At 33.4% G+C, this 27,957-nt stretch overlaps 1 protein-coding gene across 1 annotated transcript; it reads left to right on the top strand.

Moving 5' to 3' along the window:
• The first annotated feature begins 618 nt into the window (after positions 1-618).
• On the top strand, positions 619-27,515 carry LOC148194315 (uncharacterized). The gene is made up of 5 exons (XM_088097186.1): positions 619-1,182; positions 1,390-1,737; positions 2,214-2,499; positions 3,412-3,855; positions 27,307-27,515. The coding sequence occupies exons 1-5, from the start codon at positions 619-621 to the stop codon at positions 27,513-27,515; spliced, it is 1,851 nt and encodes a 616-aa protein (XP_087953312.1).
• Positions 27,516-27,957: the final 442 nt, after the last annotated feature.

Genomic DNA, 27,957 nt, shown 5'->3' with positions numbered 1-27,957 from the left:
GAGAAGCTCTCGCTTTGTGGGTCAAAGGTCGGAGCGATCCTCTTCGAGTTGGCAACGCTATTGTTCTTCCGGTTCGTTGGTCGAAGGAAGAACTGTTCTGCACTGTTCCAGAGTTGAAGGAAAGTGTAGATTGTTGGCTTCCATTTCGTTGGTCGAAGGAAGGTTTTATATTTCGGTTTGTTTATTCACTCTTAATTGTATTTTGCTGAAACTGATTTTAGTGAAATCGTTAATCACTCTTTATAGTGATTAACAACTGGACGTAGATTCTTTTGAATCGAACCAGGATAAAAATCCAGTGTGTCAACTTTTCTATTCCTTACACTCGTTACTGTTTTATGCACATCAAGTGTTTGTTAAATTTTCTCTAAGAAAATTGATTTTCTAAAACGGACCATCATAACTCGATTTGTGACCGTAACACGCTTTCTGAGTATTTTATTCCACTGCGCAACTCTATACGCTATAACGAGCGCTGAGGCAGCGAGCTCAGGTAATCTCATAATTGGTGAATGCTTGCTGTTTGGTAGATCGTGTTGTGCACTGTATGATTCGGGGGCAACTCATTCCTTCATCTCGAAGGCGTGTGTTGAAAAACTGGGTTTAGAAGTGAGTGAGATGCAGTTCGACTTGGTGGTGTCAACCCCAGCGGCTGGCGAAGTTAAGACGTCCACTATGTGCGTCAGATGTTCTATAGAAGTGAAGGGGCGTAAGTTTAAAGTCAATCTCATCTGCTTACCTCTTCAAGGTTTGGAGGTGATTTTAGGAATGGATTGGTTGGTTACCAATCGCATCCTTATAGATTGTGGTAGGAAGGAGTTAATTTTTCCGGAAGAAGAAGAAGTACTGTCAGTGATGCTCGGTCAACTAAAAGAAGATATTATGGAGGGCGCCAGCTGTTTTCTCATCATGACACACGAAGACAGGGAGGTTGGGATTGCGAATGATGAACGATCGTCCAAGAAAAAGATTGAAGGACGATCGGTTGTGGACGAATTTCCGGACGTCTTTCCGGAAGAGATACCTGGACTTCCCCCTCACCGTGAAATTGAATTCTCCATTGATTTGGTGACGACGGCAGCTCCTATCTCGGTTCAGCCTTATCGGATGTCGCCTGCAGAGTTAGCTGAACTCAAGGAGCAGATTGAAGAGTTGATGGAGAAACAGTTCATTAGGCCGAGCGTATCACCCTGGGGAGCGCCCGTACTGTTGGTAAAGAAGAAGGATGGCAGCTTGCGGTTGTGTATTGACTACAGACAGTTAAACAAGCTGACCATCAAGAATAAATACCCATTGCCGATGATAGATGACTTGTTGGATCAATTGCATGGGGCTGCTGTATTCTCAAAAATTGATTTGAGATCCGGATATCATCAAATCAGAGTTAAGGAAGATGACATCCAGAAGACAGCGTTCAGATCTCGGTATGGGCATTATGAATACGTGGTAATGCCATTTGGAGTAACGAACGCTCCAGCAGTGTTCATGGAGTATATGAATCGTATCTTCAGGCCTTACTTGGATAAGTTTGTAGTCGTCTTCATAGATGATATTCTCATCTATTCCAAGACCGAAGACGAACATGAAGAGCATCTTAGACTTGTACTTGGAGTGTTGCGGGAGAAGGAATTATATGTCAAGTTGTCTAAGTGTGAATTCTGGATGAAGGAAATTCAGTTCTTGGGGCATGTGGTGTCGGCTGGAGGCATCTCGGTAGATCCAGCAAAAGTTCGAGCGGTACTGGAATGGGAGAGTCCGCGTTCGGTCACTGAGGTGCGTAGTTTTGTTGGACTGGCGGGCTACTACAGACGTTTCATTGAAGGCTTTGCTAAGATAGTAGCGCCGCTAACTCAGTTGACTCGTAAAGATCAGCCGTTCGCTTGGACTGATCGTTGTGAAGCCAGTTTTCAAGAGCTGAAAGTGAAATTGACGAGCGCTCCAGTGTTGGTCATTCCAGACACGACCAAACCTTTCGAAGTGTATTGTGATGCGTCTCACCAAGGTTTAGGTTGTGTGCTGATGCAAGAAAAGCGAGCGCCCGTCAGCTGAAGATTCACGAAAGGAATTACCCAACGCACGACCTGGAGTTGGCAGCGGTCGTTTTTGCGCTGAAGATTTGGAGGCATTTCTTGTACGGATCCACATTCCAAGTCTTCAGTGATCACAAGAGCCTCAAATACCTATTTGATCAGAAGGAGTTGAACATGAGGCAGAGGCGTTGGCTGGAGTTCTTAAAGGATTACGACTTTGAACTGCTGTATCATCCGGGAAAAGCGAATGTAGTAGCGGACGCCCTAAGCAGGAAAGCAGTTCTTGTCTCGGTTATGATGGTGAAGGAACTCAGCCTGGTGGAAAGCTTTAGAGATCTAAGGTTACAATTTGAGTTGGAGCCGAACAGTATTAAGTGTTGTAACCTTAGAATATCCAGCAACGTGTTTGACCGTATCAGGATGAAGCAACGCGAGGACGAGGACTTGGCGAAGATTTTAAGCGCGCTCGGTACGGATCAGGCCAAACGTTTCAACACTGGAACGGACGACCTATTACGATACATGGGTCGGACGTGCATTCCTAATGATGGCGAGCTGAAGATAATTATTCTGGAGGAAGGTCATCATAGTCGTCTTAGCATGCACCCTGGCATGACTAAGATGTATCAAGATCTCCGGAGTTCGTTCTGGTGGCCTGGAATGAAGAGCGATGTCGCTCGTTTTGTAGCGTCATGCTTAACTTGTCAACGAGCGAAGGCGGAACACCAAAGACCTGGCGGCCTACTACAGCAATTGGAAATTCCTGAATGGAAGTGGGATAGCATATCCATGGATTTCGTGACCCATCTACCACGCACGGTCAGAAATCATGACTCAATCTGGGTGATCGTGGATAGGCTAACGAAGAGTGCCCACTTCCTGGCAGTAAATTTGAAGATGTCGATGACCAACTTGGCTAAGTTGTATATCAAGGAGATCGTTCGTCTACATGGAGTGCCTTCAAGCATCATTTCCGACCGAGACACGAGATTCACATCTCGGTTTTGGCAATCTTTACAAGGCGAATTGGGAAGCAAACTGCAGATGAGTTCAGCCTATCATCCTCAGACGGACGACCAGTCTGAAAGAACCATCCAGACGCTTGAAGACTTATTAAGGACGTGCGTCCTAGATCACTTAGGCGCTTGGGATGAAATCTTGCCGCTAGTGGAGTTCACGTACAACAACAGCTTCCAGTCTAGCATTGGTATGGCACCGTTTGAAGCTCTCTATGGTAGGAAGTGTCGAACACCACTTTGCTGGTTCTAGGAAGGAGAGAACGTACTAACTGGACCTGAACTCATCCAGCAAACGACCGAGAAAGTGAAGTTAATCCAAGAGAGGTTGAAGACGTCACTGAGCAGACAGAAATCCTATGCAGATAGACGACGAAGACCTTTGGAGTTCGCTGCCGGAGACCATGTATTCCTTCGACTCAATCCGATCAATGGGGTAGGCAGAGTCGTTCGTCCAAAGAAGCTATCCCCCAAATTCATTGGACCGTACCAAATTTTGAGGAAGATCGGACCAGTGGCGTATGAACTAGCCTTGCCACCTCAACTGTCGAATCTGCACCCAGTCTTCCACGTTTCTCAACTCCGGAAGTATATAGCCAATCCCTCTCATGTCTTGGAGTTGGAAGACGTTCCACTACGTCACGACCGAATGCTGGAGTTGCAACCGGTTCGGGTGGATGGTAGCCGCACCAAGCTATTCAAAGGTAAAGACGTTCGTCTAGTTAAAATGGTGTGGGACGAGAAGACTGGCGATTCAACGTGGGAAGTAGAGAGCGCCATGAAGGACTTATACCCTCATTTATTTCCGGGTAAGTCTTAATTTTCGAGGACGAAAATTTTTGTAGTTAGGAGGAATGTGAGGCCTTGGAAAATTAAACCATAAGTCATCTGTCTAATCCAATTAAATGCACTAATGAGTCACCTGACTGCTCTCATTAATGCACTGTGCCACACACTCAGTCTCATTAAAAACGCACTCACACACTCTGACGCACGCCTGCCAAATGTCACTTTGGAACCTTCTGAATCTATAGTGGAAAACAGGTGTCTGCATGAGAGTGCACGTCCGTTTGACGTTGGGAAGAAGGAAATGAAATTCTGAAAACACTTCTTCTCACTCTCTGCATTCACCTTCTTCCTCACGAAACTCTGGCCTTTCTTCTTCTCCAACTTCTCTCTAGAAATCCTTCAACTTCTCTCTACTGTTACTCACCCGTTTATTCTCCGATCACGTTTCAGAACCGTAGCAACGACCCCTACGCCGTGAGCTTCATTTTGGACTGAACCACTTTCGGTTCCGTAACCGGTAAGTTTTCCCAGCCTAGACGTTTGGTTCTGTGATACATGCAAACTAATATTCAGTTGCATGCAAGGGTATAAATAGAGTTCTCTGAATTTTTCCTTGGTTAGACTTAGTTGAAGAGCGTAAGAAAGATCGTGGAGGGTAGAAAGCCATAGTTGGGCAAGTCCAAGTTATACTGTTAGACGTACACTGCTATCCAGGTAAGGGAAGCTTATTAATTTAGTTTATACTTGGATGTTGTGTGCAAGTATGATATGAATTGACGGTATGACATGTATGTTGTTTGAGTTTGCTTGAACGATCGCTGTTATGCATGAATGAATATAGTATGTGTTGGTTGATACGTATGAATTGGAAAATGGATGATTATTGTATAGTATGAGTGTTAATATGAATTCTATAAAGTATGTGAATTAAATGATGAATATGAAATTATAAGATTATGATTCGTATGCGAATTGTTGAGTTAGAATAGATGAAAAATCTGAATAGGATAATTCTTACTTTGATAATGTACGCTCGTCGTTGAACGGTCTTATACCGTTCGGTTTCCTAGTAAATGACTTAAAATGGAATTCTTTCATTCGGAAAGAATTCTGATCGAGAACGAGCGTCCTCTTGTGAAATGCTAGGTGTGAACGCTCGGTTCAGCTTAGCAGTATATGAATAACTTATACCTTAAAATAAGTAACGCTCGGTCTTATACCTAGCGTTCGTCATAAGTAGCGCTCGGTCGTATACCTAGCTTCGTTCTAATGAACTCTCAGTCTTAGACTAAGCGTTCATCCTAATTAGTGCTCGGTCATCTACTTAGCGCTCGTCCTAAGTAGTGTTCGGTCTTATACCGAACGCTCGTCCTTACTGTTGATTTCTAAATGAGCGTAAATAGCGTTCGTCCAAATACTTAGTAAATGTACATTGTCGCGTTCGGTCATTGATTGGCAGTCTATCCATTTAAAACGATTGTTCTCAGTATAATTAATTGTGTGTCTTGTTGTATCTTTATCCGTTTGGATTGGTCTAGAGTCTTTGTACCTAAATTATTCTGACCATTCATTTTGTATCTCTAAGAGTCGGTTCGTTCAACTAATTCGGGTAGCATTGACGTTCGTCGTATAAGTAGGTGTTAAGTTATTCTGATTGACAGCAAATCTTCTAAAATCTAATTCTTAGCGTTCGTCTTCGTCCTTCAGAAGTATGAACGTTCGTTATTTTATACTTTTAAAACTGAAGTTAAAGATGATGATAAATTATAAGATGTTGACATGTGAACACTATATTGAATGATTATACGATTATGGAATTTGAACGAGCGTTCCAGGGGGAACGACTCTTACATATATTGAATATTAAATTTTGGTAAAGTATGACTGTGGATAAGTTAAGACTCGCAGTCCATCCTGATGTTCCGTGAGTATTCATCCTCATGTAGAGGGAGTATGTCATGTGTGGGAACGGCAGGAGGTCCTTAGTCCATAAGTTAACATGGGCGACGTAAGAACGGACTAACCTCGAGTGGCAGCTGTTTGGTGTATCCCAGTTACTACATCACTCGGGTGCAAGGACGCTTGTAACTACACAGATTCATACAGTCCGGACGGTCGGTCTAGAATATATATATATATATATATATATATATATATATATATATATATATAGATTTTGGATGATGTTATATGTTAAAATTATGTGCTTGTGTGGATTGAAATGTTTATTGTACATGTTGATGTAGAAATTAAATTACATAAGCTTACCCTTTCGTTTTTCTTTGTGTTGTCCATTGTATATGTACGTTCGTCCTGTCTTGCAATGATCATCCGTGTGGATGTGAGCAGAAGGCGAGGTCACTCTGGAAGACGTCGTTGAAGAAGAAAATCTGATCGAGGTGGAAGTCAAAGCTGAGCCTTAGAACGCTCGTTTATGTTAGGAGTGTAAATGTTAGTTTCCATTTTTACGTTCGGTTAAATATTTTGTAAAACCGTTCGTTCTAGACTTTCCTTGTTTCCGCTTCGTGCATGTTAAATTCTGTATTAAAGCCGTTCGGTTTTGGAACCTCGTTTTTTAATGTAAAGACTGAAATGTTTACTGTTAATTGTAATTAATTCTAATTTATGATAATTACTGTATTTTGGGATGTTACACCTCTGGTGATATTTTGATGTCCATCTATATTTTTTTTCCTACTCTATGTTATACTTACGAAAATAACTTTAAAATTTATATACTGCTTAAAAGTTGTTGTTAGGAATGTATTAAAAACGTTTGAGTTAAGTTTTCCAGAAGCATTTTAAAATAAATATATTTCAAAATGTACTGTTATTACTTACATCCTTGAGCCTTGCTGCACGAGCTATTGAATGCTAAAAAATTTTTACATCAAGCTATAGATTTATAGAAAATTAACTTTGAAAGTGATCGTTCGAATACTTGTTCAAGGCTACTTAAAAAAAAGGGATATTGATAATATAAAAAAGTGAGTATGAGTTAAAGATATGAATAATCATTTATTTAAAGGTATGTTTTTATACAGGTTTTTAGTCTTCAATTAAAAATAACATGACAAAAAGATTAGTAACAAATATATTTAAAAAATAATAATTAATTTATTGATTTGGTACATTAATCATTAATTTATAAGATATTACGATATGTTTTTATAAATAAGTATAGCAATAAGTTTCAGTTCACATTTTATTAATTGAAATTCAAGTATTAATTACATATAATTCTTAAACTTATAATTTTAATTTGTTTTTCTTTAAATAGATTCATGTTTGATATATTAATGTTATTACATAAAAATTTTATTTTAAAAAAAACATGGAGAATCAAACAAATCCATCAATGACATTGCACCCATGAGAAAAAATACTTATTATAAAAAGAAAAATTAAGTAAGTGCATTGATGAAAAGTTGTAAACCAATGCAACACTAAACAATCATTAATCAAATTCATCATCATATCACAAGATTTGTCGTTAGCTAACTCTTTCACATTCCAAAAGATTTTTATAACACTTTTTTAGAAATCCTTGAGAAGATTTAATATTAATTTTCTTTAAACTATCCTATTAAATTTTCTTATAATTTGAACTAGTTCATCATCATCTTTGGTATTAGAATCATCCATCGCATCAAGTATATTAGTCTAGTTGGAAGCAATTTTCAATTTTTAACAAAATGAGTTTTCTTAAAAGTCAAAGAATTAGGAGCTGCCTCATAATTACTATGAAGTGAATCGAGATGTTGTAAATCATGCAAACTATTGACAATAGAAGTGACATCCTTAAAAAAAGGCATATCAACCAAATAATAAGAATCTACTAGCACACTACCATTAGTAGAAACTTCTAAAGTCTTAATAATATAATATACATTTCACAACACAAACATTATCATGATTTAACTCATGTCGTGACTGAACAAATGGTATCACAAGAGAAGGTACCATAATAGACTGAACTATAGGTTTCAACATAGGCTCCTCCACAGGATCCACCACAAGCTCCACCGTAGGCTCCACCACAAACTCCACAACATGTTCCACAAGCTTTAAAACCGAACCTAGAGAACCCTTATTCTCATCTTGGACACCCACCACCTTAAGACAATAAATTTCTTGATTTTTTTCCCAACTATCTATGAACCTTATGAACAACGATGTCTTAAAGACAATATAGAATAAAAGACAAAAAACATTTTTTATAAATTGATTGTTTGTTGCATCTTTTCCTTGTACAAACAGTAATATGAGATAAAAGGAAATGGAATATGAGTTAATTATAATAAATCTGATTAAATAAAATATTAATTGGTAATAAAGTTTAAATTTTTATCAGCCATAAATAATATTTACCTTTATATTTAATATTACATAAAAATATTAACAACATTAAGATTTTATTTTAATTATTTATTTTTTAAATTATATTAAATATTTCCAACAATCCTTACATAATTTAAAAAAAACAAAAATAAAATATCATCTTTTAAAAACAAAATATTGTATTTTAGTGTAAGGAACCTTTCAAGCTTCAGCCTTACACCTAGTGCTTATAAACTTCCACTGAGAAAACACAGAGACTTAATTATCTTAAGCTACAATCCCTATAATCGAATCTTAGTAAATAACACATACAATATTAGTGTTCATTTTATGTTTGAATCAATGGTTGCAATTTATGGCCATGTCCATGTATCTTGTTTCATGAGTGTCACTTATAGACTTGCCTATGTCTCACAATGGCGGTACCATCATCATACTCACTAGGTAAACCCTCAAAGGGTGGTTTATGGCTCACACCCTTACAAAAATTGTCATTGAGTTTATTAAGAGGTATTTTAGACATAATAATAAAAATACATTAGCCTTATTATTGCCACAATTTATAGTACACCTCGTCATAAGAATGAGACATAACATGTTTCATATCATCTGATGTACTTTAGTCAACAACAACTTCATTGTTACCACTGAACTTTATTCCATGGGATCACCACTCATGTGGAGATGGGTGTCCATTGTTGCAACTAATTTATGGGATTTCGTATCATTCCCCTTGACGAATTAAGTATTTGTTGATGCATAAATCTTTTGGTAATTAGTAGATGAAGACTTTGTAATACTCTCCATAATCGCCCAATAGTATCCTACTCGCAAGGCTTTTGCTTTAAATGTTCATCGTCCAGTATGGAGACCACACATGATGTTATGCAGTTCGTTAACCATATCTTGGGATTATTCTTCTAAGAGGCACTTTAATAATGGAGTGGAGAACCTTCTTCTGTAAAAATCTTCTCCCACAAAGGTGAACCGATCAAACACCCTCGTGTTCGCTGAGTTGATGGCATCGCCATCATCTTGCTTCCTCATCAACACCTTGACATCCTCTCTCCACTCCTTTTGTTTTGCCACGGATGTAGTCATACAATTCATTGTTGGCTTCGTCAACACTTCTCTTATTATGGTGGACAATTGTCTCTTCTCCTTGTCATTTGCAAGCTTAAAGATGGTGTTAGTCGTGCATTCTTCGTTTGGGGAATCTGCTTGATGTTCACAACTTCAAATCCCTTGATAAGCTTAATAGCCTTGTAAAAGTATTAAAGGAGTTGGTCGTCCTTAATTTGGAAGGTTCCATTCATTTAGTTGACCACCAGTTGGGAGTTTATCCGGCAATCTACTTGTCGCGCTCCCACGTCTTTGGCCAAGATTAGACCTACAAGTAAGGCCACACACACGACCTAATTATTGGAAACTTTAAACTTAAACACCAATAAGTGTTCAATAATTGTACCGTTTGGCCCCTTGAGCATGACATTAGCTCCACCATCCTTCTGATCAGATGACCCATCAACGTATAGCTTCCAAGTTGGATCTAGGCGGTCGTCTTGTCATGGGAGCTCCACAATAAATTTTTGAGGTAGTTTCCTCTAACTTAGCCGCACGACTAGAAACGAAGGTCAAATTATGAAAGTTCTACAAATCGTCTTACTAGGCATCCATCTAGGTCAAGCTTCCTCAAGATCTTCGCAATTGGGTGGGGTGTGGACAACCACTTGATGACTTTGGAAGTACGACCTCAACTTACGGGCTGTTGTTAGTATCGCCAACGCCACCTTTTCAATATGCTAATAACGTGTCTTAGGATTCTACAAAGCTAACAAAATATATTAGTTTTGGCTTAGGGCCTCTTGGATCAAATTTGCACTAATCACTTCATATGAGATTCCCGGGTAGAGTTGTAACTCATTCCTTACTATTGTTCGTGCCATGACGAACGGGCTACCTTCGCACTTTTAATCCCACTTAGTGGGAGAACTATTCCTCATCGTCTTTAGGACAAACTTTATTATCTCAACTAGCTTAGGGATGAATCAAGAAATGGATGTCAGACGACCCATCAACCGATGCACCTCTTTGAGATTTTATGGGCTCTTCATCTTCAGGATGGTCGCACACTCTTCCAAATTTGCCTTGAAGCCTCGTGTGGTGAACATGAAGCATAGGACCTTACTTGCTATAACGTCAAACATACATTTAGAGGGATTTAGGTGCATGTTGTAGCGTCTGATTTGATCAAAGATCTCCTCTAAGTCTTTGATGTGCTCCTTTACTAATCGAGATCTAACCACCATGTCATCCACGTAAACATCCATGCATCAACCAATTTGGTGATGAAAGATCTTGTCCATTAGTCGCCAATATGTGGCCCCAATATTCTTGAGACAAGACGAAATGGTATCTCTTTTTGTGTTTCTTTGTTGTATGGATTGTCAAATTAAGGGGGAGTTCCATTTTGTCTGATTTAGAGGAAGCTCTTTAATCATGAGATATTTCTTTATTATGATACAAAAAAGGAGAAGAAATAAAGCTTCTATCTTATGAATATTTAATATTTTCTCTTATTTAATATGTATATTTACAGGTTACTACAAAAGGCTTTAAAATATTTTTTTTATCATCATCAAAAAAATGAAAATTGTTTGTAAAATAAGACGATGATGGAAATAATTCTTTGAGAGAAAATTTTGATGATGATAAAAGCAAGTCAAGAACTTAAAGTAATGACAAAAGATATTGGAAAACTTGTGAAGGAAGCAACTCCACACTTTATTCTAGAGCAACCACGCACATCAGAATCGAGCAGCGGAATGGAAGGATGAATGAATTCTCTAGTGCACACCAAGTGTTTGATGAAAGGTTCAATGGAGGTTTGGTGAGTGTGTAAGGTGTCTCAAGCTCAGAAGGTCTTCCAAAAGGGAAGGAAGCTAGAGGAGGGAGTGCAAAATAAGCACAAGAAGGTGAACTCAAAGTATAGAGGTCTGGAGCAATGTCAACAACACTTCAATATATCTTTCAAGTTGGATTTTACATGGAGAAAAGTCTCTCTTTTATAGCTGAAGAGAGGGCTCTAAATCTGAATTTGCAAAGCTTCTAAGATCACCAAAGAAGAGTATCTAAGACGCTACTAAGCTTGGTCTACAAATTCCATGCAAAACATTAAAAACATGTTAAATGTGTAAAAGCTGTCAAAAATGGTTGGGCTCATGGTGTTGGTGGCCGGGTGCCTTGCATAATCCGGAAGCCATCTGCCTTTGTTATCCTAATCCGGAAGCTACCAGTTTCAATCCAGAAAACACATATTTCCTTCTCTTCTTTGACTCCTTTGCTTCCTTTGGCTCACCAAGCTTCTTTGGGTGATTGTCCATGGTCCTCAACCTTTATTTAAGACCTACAAAAGAATGCAAATGTATTTAGCAAAGTGAATCTTTCTAAGCCTTAGATAAGGAAAACAATAAAGAACTTTTAAAGTCTTGCTTCCCTTTCTTAGCCTTAATGCTAAGTTGATACTTCTTTGGATGGAAAGTCGTTAAAGGAGTTGTCATCAACTTGTAATTTATTTATGTATATGATCAAGCCTTTGTAATAAATAATATATTAGTAAATATTTTGTGTGTAGGACTTAGCTTAGAAAGTCACAAAAGCAGCATGCACGAAGATCACTACGAAAGTTTTTTTTTTCTTTTTTTCAGAAAAGTTCTATGATAACAGATTTTCACCAGTAATAGTCGATTATCTAGTTAAAATCCCATTTTTCAAAAGAGATTTTGCGATAATCGATTATCACTATTAGTAATCAATTTTCATACCAAAATATGTTTTCAAAAGATTTTTTGAGATAATCATTTTTGTGATAATTAATTATCTCTATGAATAATCAATTATCAATGGCAGTTGTGACTTAACTCTTTAGATTCATGACCTAGATTTCAAGTAAGAAGTTTATATATTTTTGGGAACCCTATTTTCCAAAATAACTTTTTACATGCTAGAGAAACTCTTTGTGTTTGTGAAAAGGGGCTTTGAAAAATCTAGTGTGGGTGGAGCGATAACTTTCACCAAGTAGGTTCTTGGGTGATTGAGTGTTGTTGTTATTGTTAGGAGAAGTTGTTCATCCTTTGTGTGACTAAAAAAAGGTGGTTCATTCCATGTATGATTCAAGGAAGGTGTCTTTCATATCTTGTGTCTTCAAAAGAGGTGTTCTCTAACCCATGAACTCTTCCCACTATGGTTATAAGTTTAGTTTATTTTAGTGTTTGAGTTAATCCCTCTTTAGAGAGATTAACAATTGCACGTAAAGTCTTTTGATATGAACTGGTATAAAATACCTTGTGTAATCTTTTTCCCTATACTCTTTAAATAATTTGTTGTTATTATAAAGGAAAGAATTTTAATTAAACTTTGATCTTAAAAAAGGAAAAATATTTTAAAAGTACAATTTTTATTAACAAGCCAATTCATCTCCCCCACCCTCTTGGTTTTTGTCTAACATAAAAATTATGTTGTACGACTGTAACAAAATAATAGAAGTGGTACTTCTATAGCCATGAAGTTAAGCTAAAGAAGAAGTTGTAAAGCAAGTCTCATGAGAAATTTTTCATCAGATTGGATTAAAGATGAAGATGATGTACAAAACACACCTCTAATATGGAATGAAAAACAATGCCCTAGAATACACCTCTAAAGAATATTTATGCATTAAATTAAAAAGTAACTTTTTCACCCCAAAAACTTACAAGAACATATATCATCATTGCACTGTTGGTTTGCAGTCAAAGTTAAAATTTCCCTTAGCCAACACCCTCTAGAAAGAAAATTCATTAAACAAAAATTGCATATTGTTATAATAAAAGTATAAATCTAACAAGAAAACATAAATAAGAGATTCTACATGTTGATGAAAAGAAACAAGATGGGGTAGAATTTAACGAACCCGCATAAGCAAATTAGATGGATTGGGGCAAGAGGTCAAGGAGAAAAGGTCGTTGAGGTTAACCTTGCACTTGTTTGAAGCCCATGTCACAACTCAAAGATGATGGGAAAAAGGAGAAAAGGGAGGCCACAACACTCAAAGATGGTGGAGGAGGTAAGCTCCTTCGCACCGTTGTGGAAGAGAAAGAACAACAAAACTTAGACTACTGAGTTCTGATTCAGAAGAAGTGGAAAAGATAACAACCAAACTTGGACTAGTGAAAACTAAATTAATTTACTTTTAGGGTCAATTTCTATTCTTGTCCCAACCTACTTTGCATGGGATTTAAAGGACAATGGCTTTACAAAAGTCTCCTATTGAGTGAGTAAAAAAAAAGACTTAAATCTAGAGGGAATTAGAATTAGTTAATCGATTAAGGGCTCAAATAAGACCTCTAATGAAAGGTACATCAATATAAAAAATTGCAAGTGTTATGATAACATTCACATGAATGTGGAAGATATTAATGAGTTAGTAGTTACATTTGCATAAGTGTTGTAAACATATTTATAAAGTAAATTTTACTAAAGTTTGAGTACTTGATTGTGATTGCATTGACGTGTGTAAGACAAATTCTTATAGAAATCTCAATAGAATTGTGATCACAAAGTTATAGTTAATTTCATAGTGGTGCGATAAACACACTTGTTCATAAAAGATTTAGAAGAATAAATATTTTTTTATTCACGTTACTAAAACATATGATCAAGGCATCAGGGTAAATGTTTTTTACTAAAATGAGAAAGGTCTATAATGTTGTGCTTGCATTGGAGTGGAAATGAAAATTGAAGGAAGAAAAAAAAGAAAACGAATAGAAAGTAAGGATGTTTGATTCAACAAGAGAAGTAAGTTGAAAGCTTATCCAAAGTCTAAAGTGAATTTAATTAATATAATAGAAAATTAAATAAATAAACTATATGATATAATAAATTACAAAACACGTAAGACTTAATTTGAATGAAATTGAGTATTCATTAAAATTTAGAAATTTATTTTTAAATTAATTAATTTAAAAAATTGAAAAAATATTTCCATTTCTTTTGAAATAACATTTCATAAAAGTAATAACTAAAATTTTAATATAATTTTATATTTCTATATGAGTTTAATTTATTTTGATAATATTTATTCTATAAGAAAGAAAATAAAAATAACTAATTTAAAATTAAGCAGAATGATTAAAATTTTAAGATCAGTTTACACCAGTAATTAAATACAACTCTCATCTTTTAGATTGAATAATGTATGTCCTTGTGAAATGTACTTAATATGCATGCAATTATGAAATTCAAATCATTTCTAATCACAAAAGTATGTTACATCATTTTGTCATGAATAATTTAATTTTGTAATTTCAACTTTAATCAATGTTTTGAATAATTACTCTTAGAAATTAATTACATTAAATAATAAGATTTATGAAGATTAATAGAGGGTGCAGGGTTGTCTATGAAAATAATAACTTAGTCTAATAATTAAACCGATCAATTTGGCTCCCCTAACATAATTTGGTCTTGACCCATATGGATTGAGATCACAAAAATCCACAGAACAGAACTAAAAAACTCCTCATAAAAAAAATTCACAAAACCAAAATATCTACAAAAGTCTTGTAGGCCAAGGTTAACCTATGAGTTTTTTTTTAGCAAAAATGTTCATATTTTGAATATAAGAAAAAATGTAATTAACTTTTAATTTATTATAAATTTAAGTGTTTTTAATTTGTCAAATAAATATATATGAACATTATAATCAAACTAAATAGATTTTGTAATAGATTTCAATAAACTTGATTGTTTGTTTATATAGGAAAATTAGGCAGCAACATGAACATTAAAATCCATGAACATTAAAATTCTTGATTAACTAAACATATTTAATTTTTCTTGATTAACTAAATATATTTTTAAAGTATATAAGATAATCATTTAATTTTGTTGTGCAAAAACTTAATGTATATTTCTCATATATATATATATATATATATATATATATATATATATATATATATATATATAATATTTCTCATATAAAAATATTAAATTAAGTCATTTATACTTTTTAATGATTTTTTATCAAAATTATTAATAAATTATTTGCAATATTAAGTCGTTTATGATGTATCGTTTTATGATATTCACTAAATTTATTATTATTAGAATAAATACTTAAAGATTATATGCATTTTTTATACTAGTTGTTATTAATTTAATTGTTCAACATGCATGTAGTTTATTAGTTTCTCATTTTTTTACTTTTGTAATATTTTTAATCATACATATATATTTTTAATTATTCTTTATGTTGATTGATTCACTTTAAAAGTATATGTTTTACTATTGTACATAGAAAAAAACGAATAAAAAATAATATAAAATGTTATATTTAACTCAAAATTTTAAAATATAATTTATTGATTTTTTCTTGTATATTATGTTTTAACATGAAACTTCTATCTTTATGCTTAAATTTCTAATAAGGTTGATTTTCTTTTTTATAGAATCATAAGAAATTTAAAAACTATTAAAATATCATGAAAAAATATATAATATATAAAAAATCAATTATTTATCACAAAATAAAAACATTCACTTCTTATTAATTAAGCAAGTCATTTATATCTTTTAAAATGTTTATTTGATTTTAAAGAAATTAAAACCTAATTAACACAAAGAAAAATTATTTTATCTATTTAACATGAACATTTTTTTTACAAAGAGTACATTTAGTTAGAGAATATGTTAGAAGTGATAACTCGAGTTTTTTTTTCTTCAAAAATTAGCAATTAATAAAATTATTAAATATTTTGATGTGGTCGTGTAATGATATATGAGCAATATATATAGCGTTATTTCATACATGAAGATTGTAATATATGAGTATGATGTAAAAATATATAAATATATATTTTATTTAATATATGAAAACTCAAAAAGTATGCAGTGTTATTATATATTTTATTTAATAACATAATAATAAGTATCATATAAAAATATCGATTTAAATATAATAAAATTACAACATATTAAACTATCTAATAAAACACGTAGTTTTATATGTTTATATAAATGATATTGTTTCTAAATGTTAAATAAAGTATTGTAATGGGTCTAAACTCATCTTAACCCTAACCCTAACCCATTTGAGATAGGACTCTAGGGGTTAATGCTTTTTTTGGCCTCCACTCGAGGGGCTTTCTAAAATAGGTCATGGGTCAAGTTGATACCACTACCAATAATGTCTTCTCCATCATCTAGAATTATTTTTTTCAACATTTATCTCTCACGATTATAGTATATGTACTCACTTTACTCAACCTCATGCACACATGCATAATAGATCATGATATGTCATGACTCTACTCAACCTGATACATGTATTCACATTCACACACATGATTATAGTACATGCTCATACTCTACTCAACCTCACACATACATGCACGATAGATTGACAGACACACATTTTTATTTTAAAAACTCAAAAACACTTATTTTTATTTTCAAAATCTTTTATTCTTACTTAGTGATCAAGCTCATCCAACGAAATAAAGTTAGTGATTTTTTTAAACTAAGGCTTATCCTATAAAAAAAGTTTGGATTGAAATAGTAAGTAAAATTTAAATGAGCTAAAAATATGAAATTATGACCAATGAGACCAATTTGTTATTAGTATAATAAAATGAATTAAAAAATTAAAAAATTAAAATAAAACAAATAAAAAGTGCAACCAATAAAATAAATCCATATATATCATAAAAGCCCTCAACGAAATATCTTACCTAGCGAGACTAGACTCTTCTAGCAGTCCAACCACCTTTAAAAGAATTTTCTTCACAACCCAAATCCCTTAAAGTCATTTTCACAAGGCTCACCCAATGATACCAAACTCGTCTAGCAACTCAGTCACTTTGCACTCTCTAAATTTTATATAAAAGAATTTTTCCAAACACGCATTTTATTCACCCAACAACCTAAACCCTTAGGAGCCTTTTTCACCAGGCTTAACCAATAAATAAAACAATTTGAGCTCTTTGAATTTTGAAATTTACAAATTCTCTTAGCAAATGATTAATTTGCCCAATGAGTATGTGTAATTCAGGAAACTCAATAAAGATATTAGTTATTCAAATTGGTTCCAATTGAATTTATCATGTGATTTCTCAAGCCAAAAATGATATATTTAGTCTAGAATAACCTTTTACAAAACTAATATGATTCATTGGTATGCTAATTAATCTCATACTTATGCAAACCATTTTATAACACAAATATCAAATCTTATTCACATTTAAATAGTCAATAATTCACCATTAGGTGTATCTCATTACATATATCATCCACACAACTAAATCATCTAATTATAGCATAATTAACAAGATAGCTAGCCACTAGTACAAAAACAGCGTACAACGTCAAACATTTTCGGCTTTTCACATCGAATTCGAGAACGACGTCATATCGGAAAAAACAACAAATTTCAGTTTTTGGAATTTTGTAAAGCATGAACTATGAACGTGTAATATAGTATCAATAACAAACAAAAATAACAAACAACAAACAAGTTCAATCAAACAACAAACAAGTTCAATCAAACAACAAATAAGTTCAATCAAACAACAACAAATAAACAAGTTCAACCAAACAACAACAACAAAGTTCAACAAAAAATAACAACAAACGAGTTCAACAAATAAGTTCTTCAAAATGAAAACTAACCTTGGTTCATCGGAATAAAGTATTGCCACAAGTGAGAGAGAAAACAAAATGTGCCTATGAAGGACAAGAACACGAAAATAATTGGTCAAAACAAACGAAAATCATACCTAAAGTAGTAAATTAACATGCATTTGTATCAAATGAAAGAAAGATTACATGTGATGGTCGTCAAACTTCGTTCGAGAAAAGTTTGAACAGAGAAGAGGGTCTCGCGCGCTAAGATAAAGTGAATGAATTTTCAATCTCCCGCTCAAATTTTTATTGAATTCACTAACCTTTTGACGTCTAACGCTCGAGCATTCGACGTTTTATATCTTTTTACGTCTAAGTACAATTCTAAACGACGTTTAATAATTGCATTTATTTACAAAAATGCCATCAGTCATTTTTAACGTTAACTATTGAGTGATTCAACGTTGAACGCATGACGTTATACGCTGTTTTTGCACTAGCGAGCTTTCCTTATTTGGGTTGAGCTTCTTACTCAAATAAGCTCCAAAGACCTTAATTTTCACATAATATTATACATATAGATAGAAAAATGAGATAATTTGAATACATCCTAACAATTCTAGACAAAGAAAGATTTATCTTGAATCTTTTTGAGTCACCGGGACAACTCTATCGCACATGTATGTAAAACTTCTAAAAATTGACTCAAAAGAAGTACAAATGAACTTATTCAAGATAAGTTTTTTATAGGCTAAGATTGCTCTATTATATTATAGGATTCCAATGACAATCTAATATTCAAAGTAATAAACAAAATAATTAAAAGACAAATAAATATTTACTTTAATCCTACATGCAACAACTCTACAATACACACATGTAAAATTCTAAAAATTGACTCAAGATACTCAAAATAAATTTTTGATAAAATATTAAAATGATAAACAAAATAGTAAAATAAACGTCAACTAATTAATTTTTTTTACATATAAACTTTGTATTTTAATAATACATTATTTAACCTGTTTATAAAAATCCAACTCTATTCTAACTAACTCTTAAATCCTTACAATAAACTATTATGATTAAATTATTTCTTTTAAATCGGTCAACTGTACACTATGGAAAGAGTGTTGAACATTTCTCAAAGTGAAACAACTTGAAAAGGCTGTACAAGTCAAAAGGAACAAAAAATTCCATATAGAGATTTTAGAGAAAGATCATTTACACTTACGAAAACAAAATTATTATACCAAATACATTTTAAATTATTTTGAAATGATAACTCCGTAATAATAAGTGTTTCGAATTAAAATAATCTAAAATTAATTTTAAATTATGCAATTCAAAATATATTTCGAAAAATTCATTCAAAAATTATTTTCGGAAAAAGTGTAATTCAATGTCTTTTAATGTATTTTGGATAACATTTTTTCATAAGTGTAAACGTTTTAAAAAATTGTTTTTATCATAACATCATAAAGAGAAGAAAACACAGAGATGCAAAAAGTCATTGTAATTAGTTTTCACTTTCTTTCGTTAGAGTGGGACTAATAGAATTGTAGGTTATATTGACTGTGCCCTATCCGTGGAAGGAATGGCGGGCTACGGAATAGAACAGCAAAAAATAAAATTCACTTTCATATACTTTCATATTTAAGTTAATTTTTCTCTGTATAAATTATTTTACTAAATATAACTTATTCTGGCTTTACTATATAATAATTTTAGAAAAATGGACAACATTGACGCAAGAAAAAAATGGACAACGTTTAGTATTAATTTTTTAATAAAAATAACCTTTTGGCGATCTTATTTGTAAGAAAATAATATCATATTTTTTAAAAAAAAAATCTTTGTTGATTCGTGTTGCATGTTGTAATGGATAAGAATGCATCGAGGAAGTAGAACCCAACTTTTTAGCTGACTTGTTTTCCACTCTGTTTTTTTCTTCCTATATTTATGTTCTGATAGCATCCAAATGTCAGACCTCATATTTTCTTTAAATGTAAATGCAACCCAATACATCTTAATAACTAATTAACAATTAATAAATAGAATTTATTGTTAAATATAATAGCAGAGTTAAAGTTTGTTGCAAAATTGATAGAAATAATTTTATCTTATGTATCGATCAAAATTCTATCATAAATTTTTTATTTAATTATGAAAGTCAACTATTAGTATGTTTTTATTAATTGCAATGTCTCTATGGTATGCATATTCTGTAATCTAGCATAGGAAAAATAAAGTGCATTAATTAAAAGGAAGATATGCTAGTGGAGAAGATAGTGTAAGTGTAGAACACTATGGCTCTTGACTTTACCCAAAGGGTAAGCTCTTACATAATTGATCCTACGTCTACTTATCAAATTCTCATGTCATACTTCTTCAGTCATATTTGATGTGCCATTAAATAAATATTTTTGTTCTCTTCAAATGTTTAAATTTCCTTCCTAGCTGTATCATAATTGCCATTAATTATTTTATGTTAATAGTTTATTCAAGGGCTATAAGTATAAAATTTTTATATATTTTAGTTTCTAAATTTTTATACATTTTAGTTCCCAAACTTTAAAATAATGAATACATTCATTTTAATTTAATTACATTAAATGTTTTTGACATGTCAATTACGTTTTTCATCTTATATTAAATCGAGAATGTGTCAAATAAAGTAAACAATTCAAATACTAATATAAAATATGTTTGACACATAAAAAAATTAACATAATTAGGTTAAAAAGACTATCTCCATTAATTTTTAGAGTTTGGTGGTCAAAATGTATCAAAATTTTAGATAGGAACACTATAGAAAATATTATAGAAACCCATTCACACAATATAAAAAATAAGAAAAAATATTATAGAAACTCATTCACGTTCTCTAGCACATTTACCATAAGAAAAAATATGAATAGATAATTTACCAAAAGCATCTCTCATAAAATGAACTAAAAAATGATCCAAATGTTTGTCGTAGTTCCTGGAGGCCTTGCCGTAAATAGAATAGTAGTAGTGAAGCGAGATCTCATCATTAAAACCCTAGAATAACCTTCAGGCCTTGGTTATTAGAAAAACTAAAGCCTAAATGATAATATGCTTTGGGTATTCATAAAACCGAAGCGTAAAGACTGCTACTAAGATAAAAAGTATAAATTTCAGTGATAATTTTGAAATTTTGATCAACCTTTCGAACTCAACTCTATAAAATTCGAAGCAGAACATATGCATGACTTTGGTTATTGAAAAACTCAAGCCAAATCTTGCTCAAATAAAATAATTAAAAAAATAGTGGCAATTTTGAAATTTTGATAAATCTTTCGGCTTCAATTATGTAAAAACCGAAGCAGAACATATGTATGATTTTTGTTCCCTTATAGTCGAAGCAATGGTGAAATAATTAAAAAAAGTAGTGAGAATTTTCAAAAAAATTGAAATTTTCAAGCACTTATAGGCCTTGATTGTAAAGTAACTGAAGCAAAATATATGTATGACTTCAATTTCTTTGCAATTGGAACCTATAACTCCACCCATGGTGAAATAATTAAAAACATAACAGAAATTTTGAAAATTTTCATGCATTATAGGTCCAGTTGTAGGCCGAAGCATAACATGTTTATGGCTTCAGTTCCTTTGCAACTAGGGCCTATAAATTTATGAAAATTTCAAAATTATCACCAAGTCTTTATATGTTTCATTCTCTTGAAAACCAAAACATATAACGCAATTTAAAATTGCACTAATATAATTATAAAAGGGGTACAACATATATTGATTTATATGATTTACTCATTAGTAAAATAAAAAAAAGTTTACTAAATATATTAATTGTCATCCAAGTATCTGACTCATCTCATCCAAGTCAAATAACATATTCAATCTGATCATACATGTGTTTATTCTGTTATTTGAACTTAAACATATATTAAAACTCTCTCTTTTATGGCTTTGAGTGGATAATTGTTGTTTTGAAGGACATTTATTATTAAAATTAAGAAAAAAATATTAATTTTGCTTAACGTAATCTTTAATTATATCACTTTATTAATATACTATAACTTTTTAGATTTTTATCAACTTTTGAGAGGAAAGAAAGTAATTTGATGTTATCCTTGACTACAAGCAAGTCACTTAAATAACAACCTATATTGTTTGAAGGGAAGAAAAGAGCATTTGAGTGAAGAGATCCCTTATTCATGTTAAAAGATCTTTTAGAACCTTAACATAATATTAAATTTTTTATTTTTTTTACTGAATTAGTGTCATTTAAGTGTTAAAAGTTCCAAAAAAGAAAATTAATGTGATTATTTTTTTGCATAATCCTCAAGCTAGAGTTTGAGCAATGAACTCCATCAATTGAGAGATAAGTATTTAAGTGATAATTCTTTTCACTTAAATTATAACTTGACAGTTAAATGATATATGCAAAACCATTATTTATATGCTATTGGTCATCATTAGATAACTTGGCAGTTAAATGGTATATGCAAAACCAACATAAAAATATTTTTCAATCCAAAGACACTATGTAATGTATTCTAACAAGATTTAGATATATTTTTTATATTGCTTAAGTATACAACATTTTCATTATGGATAATTTAATTTAAACTAATAGTTGAAGCCAAAATTTGATGTTCAAGTATAAAGTCCGCCTTACTTACCAACCAATCCAAATATCTTAATTTGCAATCTCAATAATTTCAACAAATGCAACATTCAATTAATTCTTAATTGTTAAGAATCTAAGTGCAAGTTTAAGTTTCAAATTGGATAAAGACTAGAAATGAACACTTTATAAGAAGACCCATAAACATATTGTCTTAAGGTTTTGGGTTGGAAGTGTATTTTTGTGGGTGAATCCCTCTCAAAAGACTTGTTAATTGTACCAAAGTCAATGATTCATCTTAGTGATCGATTCATACAAGTCCAATATGGGTGAATAATTCTAGATGTGAGAATTTCTTGTATCAGAAGTCTTCCTGATATGGGATTCAGGAAAGTTATCTCACTTTTAACAAAATGGAAGCATAAGAAGGTCACCATTGATGTATTCATAGTTAGGAATGCTCCTACTCAAAGGAGAGTGTACCAATATAGAAGAGACTCACTATTGAGGAGGAGATTGAGGAGTGTACCAATATGGAAGAGACTCACTATTAAGAAGGCAATTGTTGGAAAGAAAACCTATAAACTTATTTGATGGACGAGTGACTCCGAGAAGTGACCAAAGGCGCGACGCGGACTCCTCGAAGCTTCTCCTACGAGTGAAGACGCAGCGGAATGGAGAGGGAGCTCTAAATCGAAGAATGACTCTCAGGAAATCTAAGGAAACTGAGAGTGCACACAACGAAACTCTAGACCTAGGTTTAAACGGTGGAAAATGAATTTTAAACGGTGACAAAAGGTGTTTAATCGGTGGAACATGATAAACAAGGTGAGGAGAGGTTTTTAATCGATCCAGAAGCTAGATCAAACGGTGAAAATGAAGAAATGGTGAAGGATGTGAATCTGTGAAGAGAATAAGGTTTATAGTTGATGAAGAGGTGAATCTGTGAAGAGAGAAATGGAACCCTAGCAGATGCGTTTCAGAGGAAGAAACCCTAGCAGATGCGTGAGTGGAAAAATGGAAAATGATGCGTTGAAGATGATCTGACATAAAACGCGTGGCTGAAGGAACTTTGACGCGTGCCGGCAGCAGATTGGAGGAGAAGTGATTATGCGTGGATGATGAGAGAGAAACACCGTGAAAGTTGGAAAATGAAAGTGAGAGAGGTGCTTGGAAGGTGGCTAGAGGGAGTCTTTGGACTCTCTAGCCTATGACTTTCAAGAGAGAATAGTTTCTGATTCAGAAAACTCAATTCTCATTAATCTCAAAAGTGACAATACAATAGAGGAGCTGGGTATTTATAGTAACCCATGCTCCTTAAGAGCTAAACTATAAAAAGTAAATTACAAAAAAAGGACTACGTCAAGTAGGATTCCATCATTATTATACTAAGAGTTTATAATATCACCACATCCACATCGTAAGTAGTAAATTTTAACTTTAAAAATGCGCAGTGACATTTTTGTAAATATTTTTTCCAAATTGATGTCAGTCCTACTCATGTCAGACACTAATTTGCAATTTAACATCGGTCCCAGGCTAACAAACATTAAATGATGTTGGACTACCCTAAGTCTTACATCATTTAATTTCTATGGGTCCCAGGACAACGTTAAATTTAAAATTGATGTCTGTTGTGAGGGTGTTCGACATCAATTTTCTTTTTAAACTTTTAGAAACACCATTAGTGTCTAATCTTTCTCTTTAACATTTGCGTGACATCTCCCAACAAAGTGTAGCAATGCCGCTAAACTTGTAGGAGCAACTTCTTTAACCCATTTCACTTCATATTTCCATTGTGGTGCTCGTTTGGGCTGAAGTTTTATTTTGTAAATTTTAAATTACCATAACTTTTGATATGGACCTCAAATGGAGACGTTCCAAAAATAAAAAGTTGTTGGAAATGGGTGACAAACACGTTGACTTTCGTTTAAGGTATTTTTTTTTGGAATGTTCTGGAATGTTCAAAAATCCATATTTTAAGGTATGCCTTTTATTTTATTAATATTTTTCACCCATTTTTCTATCTTTATACTTTTATTTTAGATACATGTACTACTGCTAAAATTCTGGAAGATTTTATGATGTATTCTTGTCTTGTATATTGATTTTTCATGGTTTCAGTGAAAGAAAATATTAGCAAAAATTAAAATAAAAAATAAACCCACAAATTGACGTTTGTTGTTCCTGCAATAGACGTCAATTAACATCTCTTCAAAATGTAACAAACGTTAATGAACGTATGGTTAGAGACAACAAACATCAATTTAACGTATTTCGCTATAACATCAAACCTTTAAGAGACGTCAAAAGCTTAAAATAATAGACCTTAAAAGTCTTTTTTATATTAGTGTTGTCTTATAGCTTTGAGTAAGAGACGAAGTTAATCTCTGGTGTGAGTTGGACTCAGGTTCCATGGATATTGTATCTCCCTACAAAATCTTCCTAAAAAGAATCATCACTATAGACCACCACATACATTAATAATTGAAAAGTAGTTTCTCTTATCTAATATATAATTGTTTGTTTCCCACCAACAACAAAAATAAAGAACAAACACATCAATGCTAGTAGGACCTAAGGAAAGACCACTACAAAAGAATAAAATAGTCATCAACAAATGAATTAATTGAAAGATTACCTTTCTCATGTAAATATTTGAAACTTCACAATATTCACATACCAAAAAATAATGTTGAAGACACTTTTAAAGTAAAAGAGAAACTTATTATAAATTGTTTTCAAACATTAAATTTCATATTTATTGTGTGAAATAATAACTTAAATTTAATGAATATTATTTTTAATTTTTATACTATTTTTCCATTTTTAATTTTTGATTCTCATGACTTCAGATATATCTTCATTTCTAGTTATTTGACTAATTCAAAGTTAAAAGATTCATATTTAATTTATAGAAAAAATATTTTACTTAAAACTAGTTTATGGACTAAAAAATAATTAAAAATAAAAGCAGTATTTTATATTAAAATGGAGAACTTATAAATATAAAAGTTGATTATTTAAGATTCATTTTACAAATATTACTGTCTCTCTAAAACTATTTTTTCTTATTTATCTAAATTCTCTCTATTTTTTTTTATCAATTTGTTCATCATTGTGAATCATGGAAATCCTAACATAAAGTAGAACAATCCTTACCGATCAGGATAATTTTTTTGAGTAAGTTCATATTTACTCCTTGTTTTCAAACAATTTTTTTTAAGTTATGCATACATGTGGAAAGAGTTGTTGCTTGTGACTTTTAAGATGAATTTTTGTTATGTGTTCATATTGAGTTTTTTTTTAGGTTGAACCTTTTTGAAGCTGTGTTAGAGTAAAAAAAAGCTTAGTCTAAGTAAGCAAAACTAATGTTTTTGTTGTTAGTACTTTATATTAAATGATACGGTGGTAGATGGGACATGGTCAGTGTATTCATGTGAGAAATGTAAATTATGTTGATGAATTTTGGAAAAATTGATTGTTAATTAAATTTTAACATAAAGGTTGAGTTGATGCATATCTAGTTGTATAAGTTTTGAAACATTGAGATATATCAATTTAGTATGGTTTAAAATCATTTGGAACAAGAATGAAGTAGAAATTTCTTAGATTGATTTTATATTCGTGTTTTAAAATTATGTAGACTTGTTAGGCGAACCACCCACTTACTAGGCGAAATTTATATTTTTAAAATTCAAGGAGCTTAAGTCATTTTACTCGTTGGGCAAGCCTTTGAGAAAGACTCTCGGGTGAGTAGTTGAGGCCAAGACATGACCGAAGAACTGAAGCCGAACACTTTAGCCCAAATACTTGAGGCTAAGATTTGTCGAGTATCTGTGAGGTCGTGGGAGGCTGAGCAACAAATGCCAAGATATAGTCGAAGAGTTGAGGTTGAACACTTTAGGCCAATATTGGTCAAATACCTATGAGGTCGTGGGAGATCGAGCAATTGAGGCCAAGGTATGACCGAACATTTGAGGCCAAACACTTTAGGCCAAGATTGGCCGAGTACATGTAAGGCCATGCGAGTATGAGCAATTGAGGGACAAAGTATGGCCGAACAATTGAGACCGAACACTTTAGGCCAAACACTTGAGGCCAAGATTGGCCAAGAATTTGTGAAACCATGGGTGGTCGAGCAGTTGAGGCCAAGGTGTGACCGAACAGTTGAGGCTGAACATTTTAGGCAGAACACTTTAGGCAGAACACTTAAGGCCAAGATTTGCCAAGTACCTATAAGGCCATGGTAGGTCAAGCAGTTAAGGCCAAGGTAAGGCCAAAAAATTGAGGCCGAACACTTTAAGCCGAACACTTGAGGTCAATATTGGCCAAGTACCTATGAGGCCATGGGTGGCCGAGCAGTTGAGGCCAAGGTATGATCGAACAGTTGAGGCCGAAAACTTTTGGCCGAACACTTGAGGCTAAGATTGGTCGAGTAACTGTGAGGCCATGAGAGGCCGATCAGTTGAGGCTAATGTATGGTCGAACAATTGAGGCCGAACACTTTAGGCTGAACAATTGAGGCCAAGATTGATAAAGTACCCTTGAGGCCACGAAAGGTCGAGTAGTTGAGACAAAGGTATGACCGAATAGTTCAAGTGAAACACTTTGGGTCGAACTCTAGAGGCCAATAATGGCCGAGTACATATAAGGTCATGGGAGGCCGAACAATTGACACTAGGGTGTGACCAAACAATTGAGGCCGAAATGTTGAGGCCAAGATTGACCGAGTACCTCTAAGGCCATGGTGGCCGAGCAGTTGAGGCCAATAGATGGTCGAACAATTGAGGCCGAACACTTGAGGTTAAGATTGGCCGAGTACTTGTGAGGTCATGGGAGGCGAAACACTTGAGGACAGGGTATGACCGAACGGTTGAGGTCGAAAACTTTAGATCAACCAATGAGGCAAGGATTGGTCGAGTACCTTTGAGGCCATGGGAGGTCGAGCAGTTGAGGCCATGGGAGGCCGAGCAGTTGAGGCCAAGGTATGATCGAACAGTTGATCCCGAGTACTTGAGGCCAATATTGGCCGAGTACATGTCAGGCGATGAAAGACCTAACAGTTGAGGCCAAAATTGGCCGAGTACCTGTGGTGCCATGAGAGACCGAGCAGTTGAGTCTAAGGTATGATCCAACAATTGAGGCCGAACACTTTAGGCTGAAGACTTGAGGCCAAGATTAGCTGAGTACCTTTAGGCCATAAGAGGCCGAGGCCAAGGTATGACCAAACAGTTGATGCTGAACACTTTAGGTCGAACACTTGAGGCCAAGATTGACCAAGTGCTTACGAGGTCGTGAGAGGTCGAGCAGTTGATGCCAAGGTGTGGCCAAATAGTTGAGGTCAAACACTTTAGGCTAAAAATTTCAGGCCAAGATTGACTGAGTACCTCTAAGGCCATGGGTGGCTGAGCAGTTGAGGCCAATGAATGACCGAACACTTGAAGCCAAGATTTGTCGAGTACTTGTGAAACCGTGGAAAGCCAAGTAGTTGAGGCCAAGGTATTGTCGA

This window comes from Vigna umbellata, chromosome 8 (assembly GCF_029865625.1).
Source record: "Vigna umbellata cultivar VRB3 chromosome 8, Vumbellata_1.0, whole genome shotgun sequence".
In the NCBI taxonomy this organism is placed as follows: Eukaryota; Viridiplantae; Streptophyta; class Magnoliopsida; order Fabales; family Fabaceae; genus Vigna; species Vigna umbellata.
The sequence above is the reverse complement of the archived record's forward strand: the minus strand, read 5'-3'. Positions and strand labels throughout refer to the sequence as shown.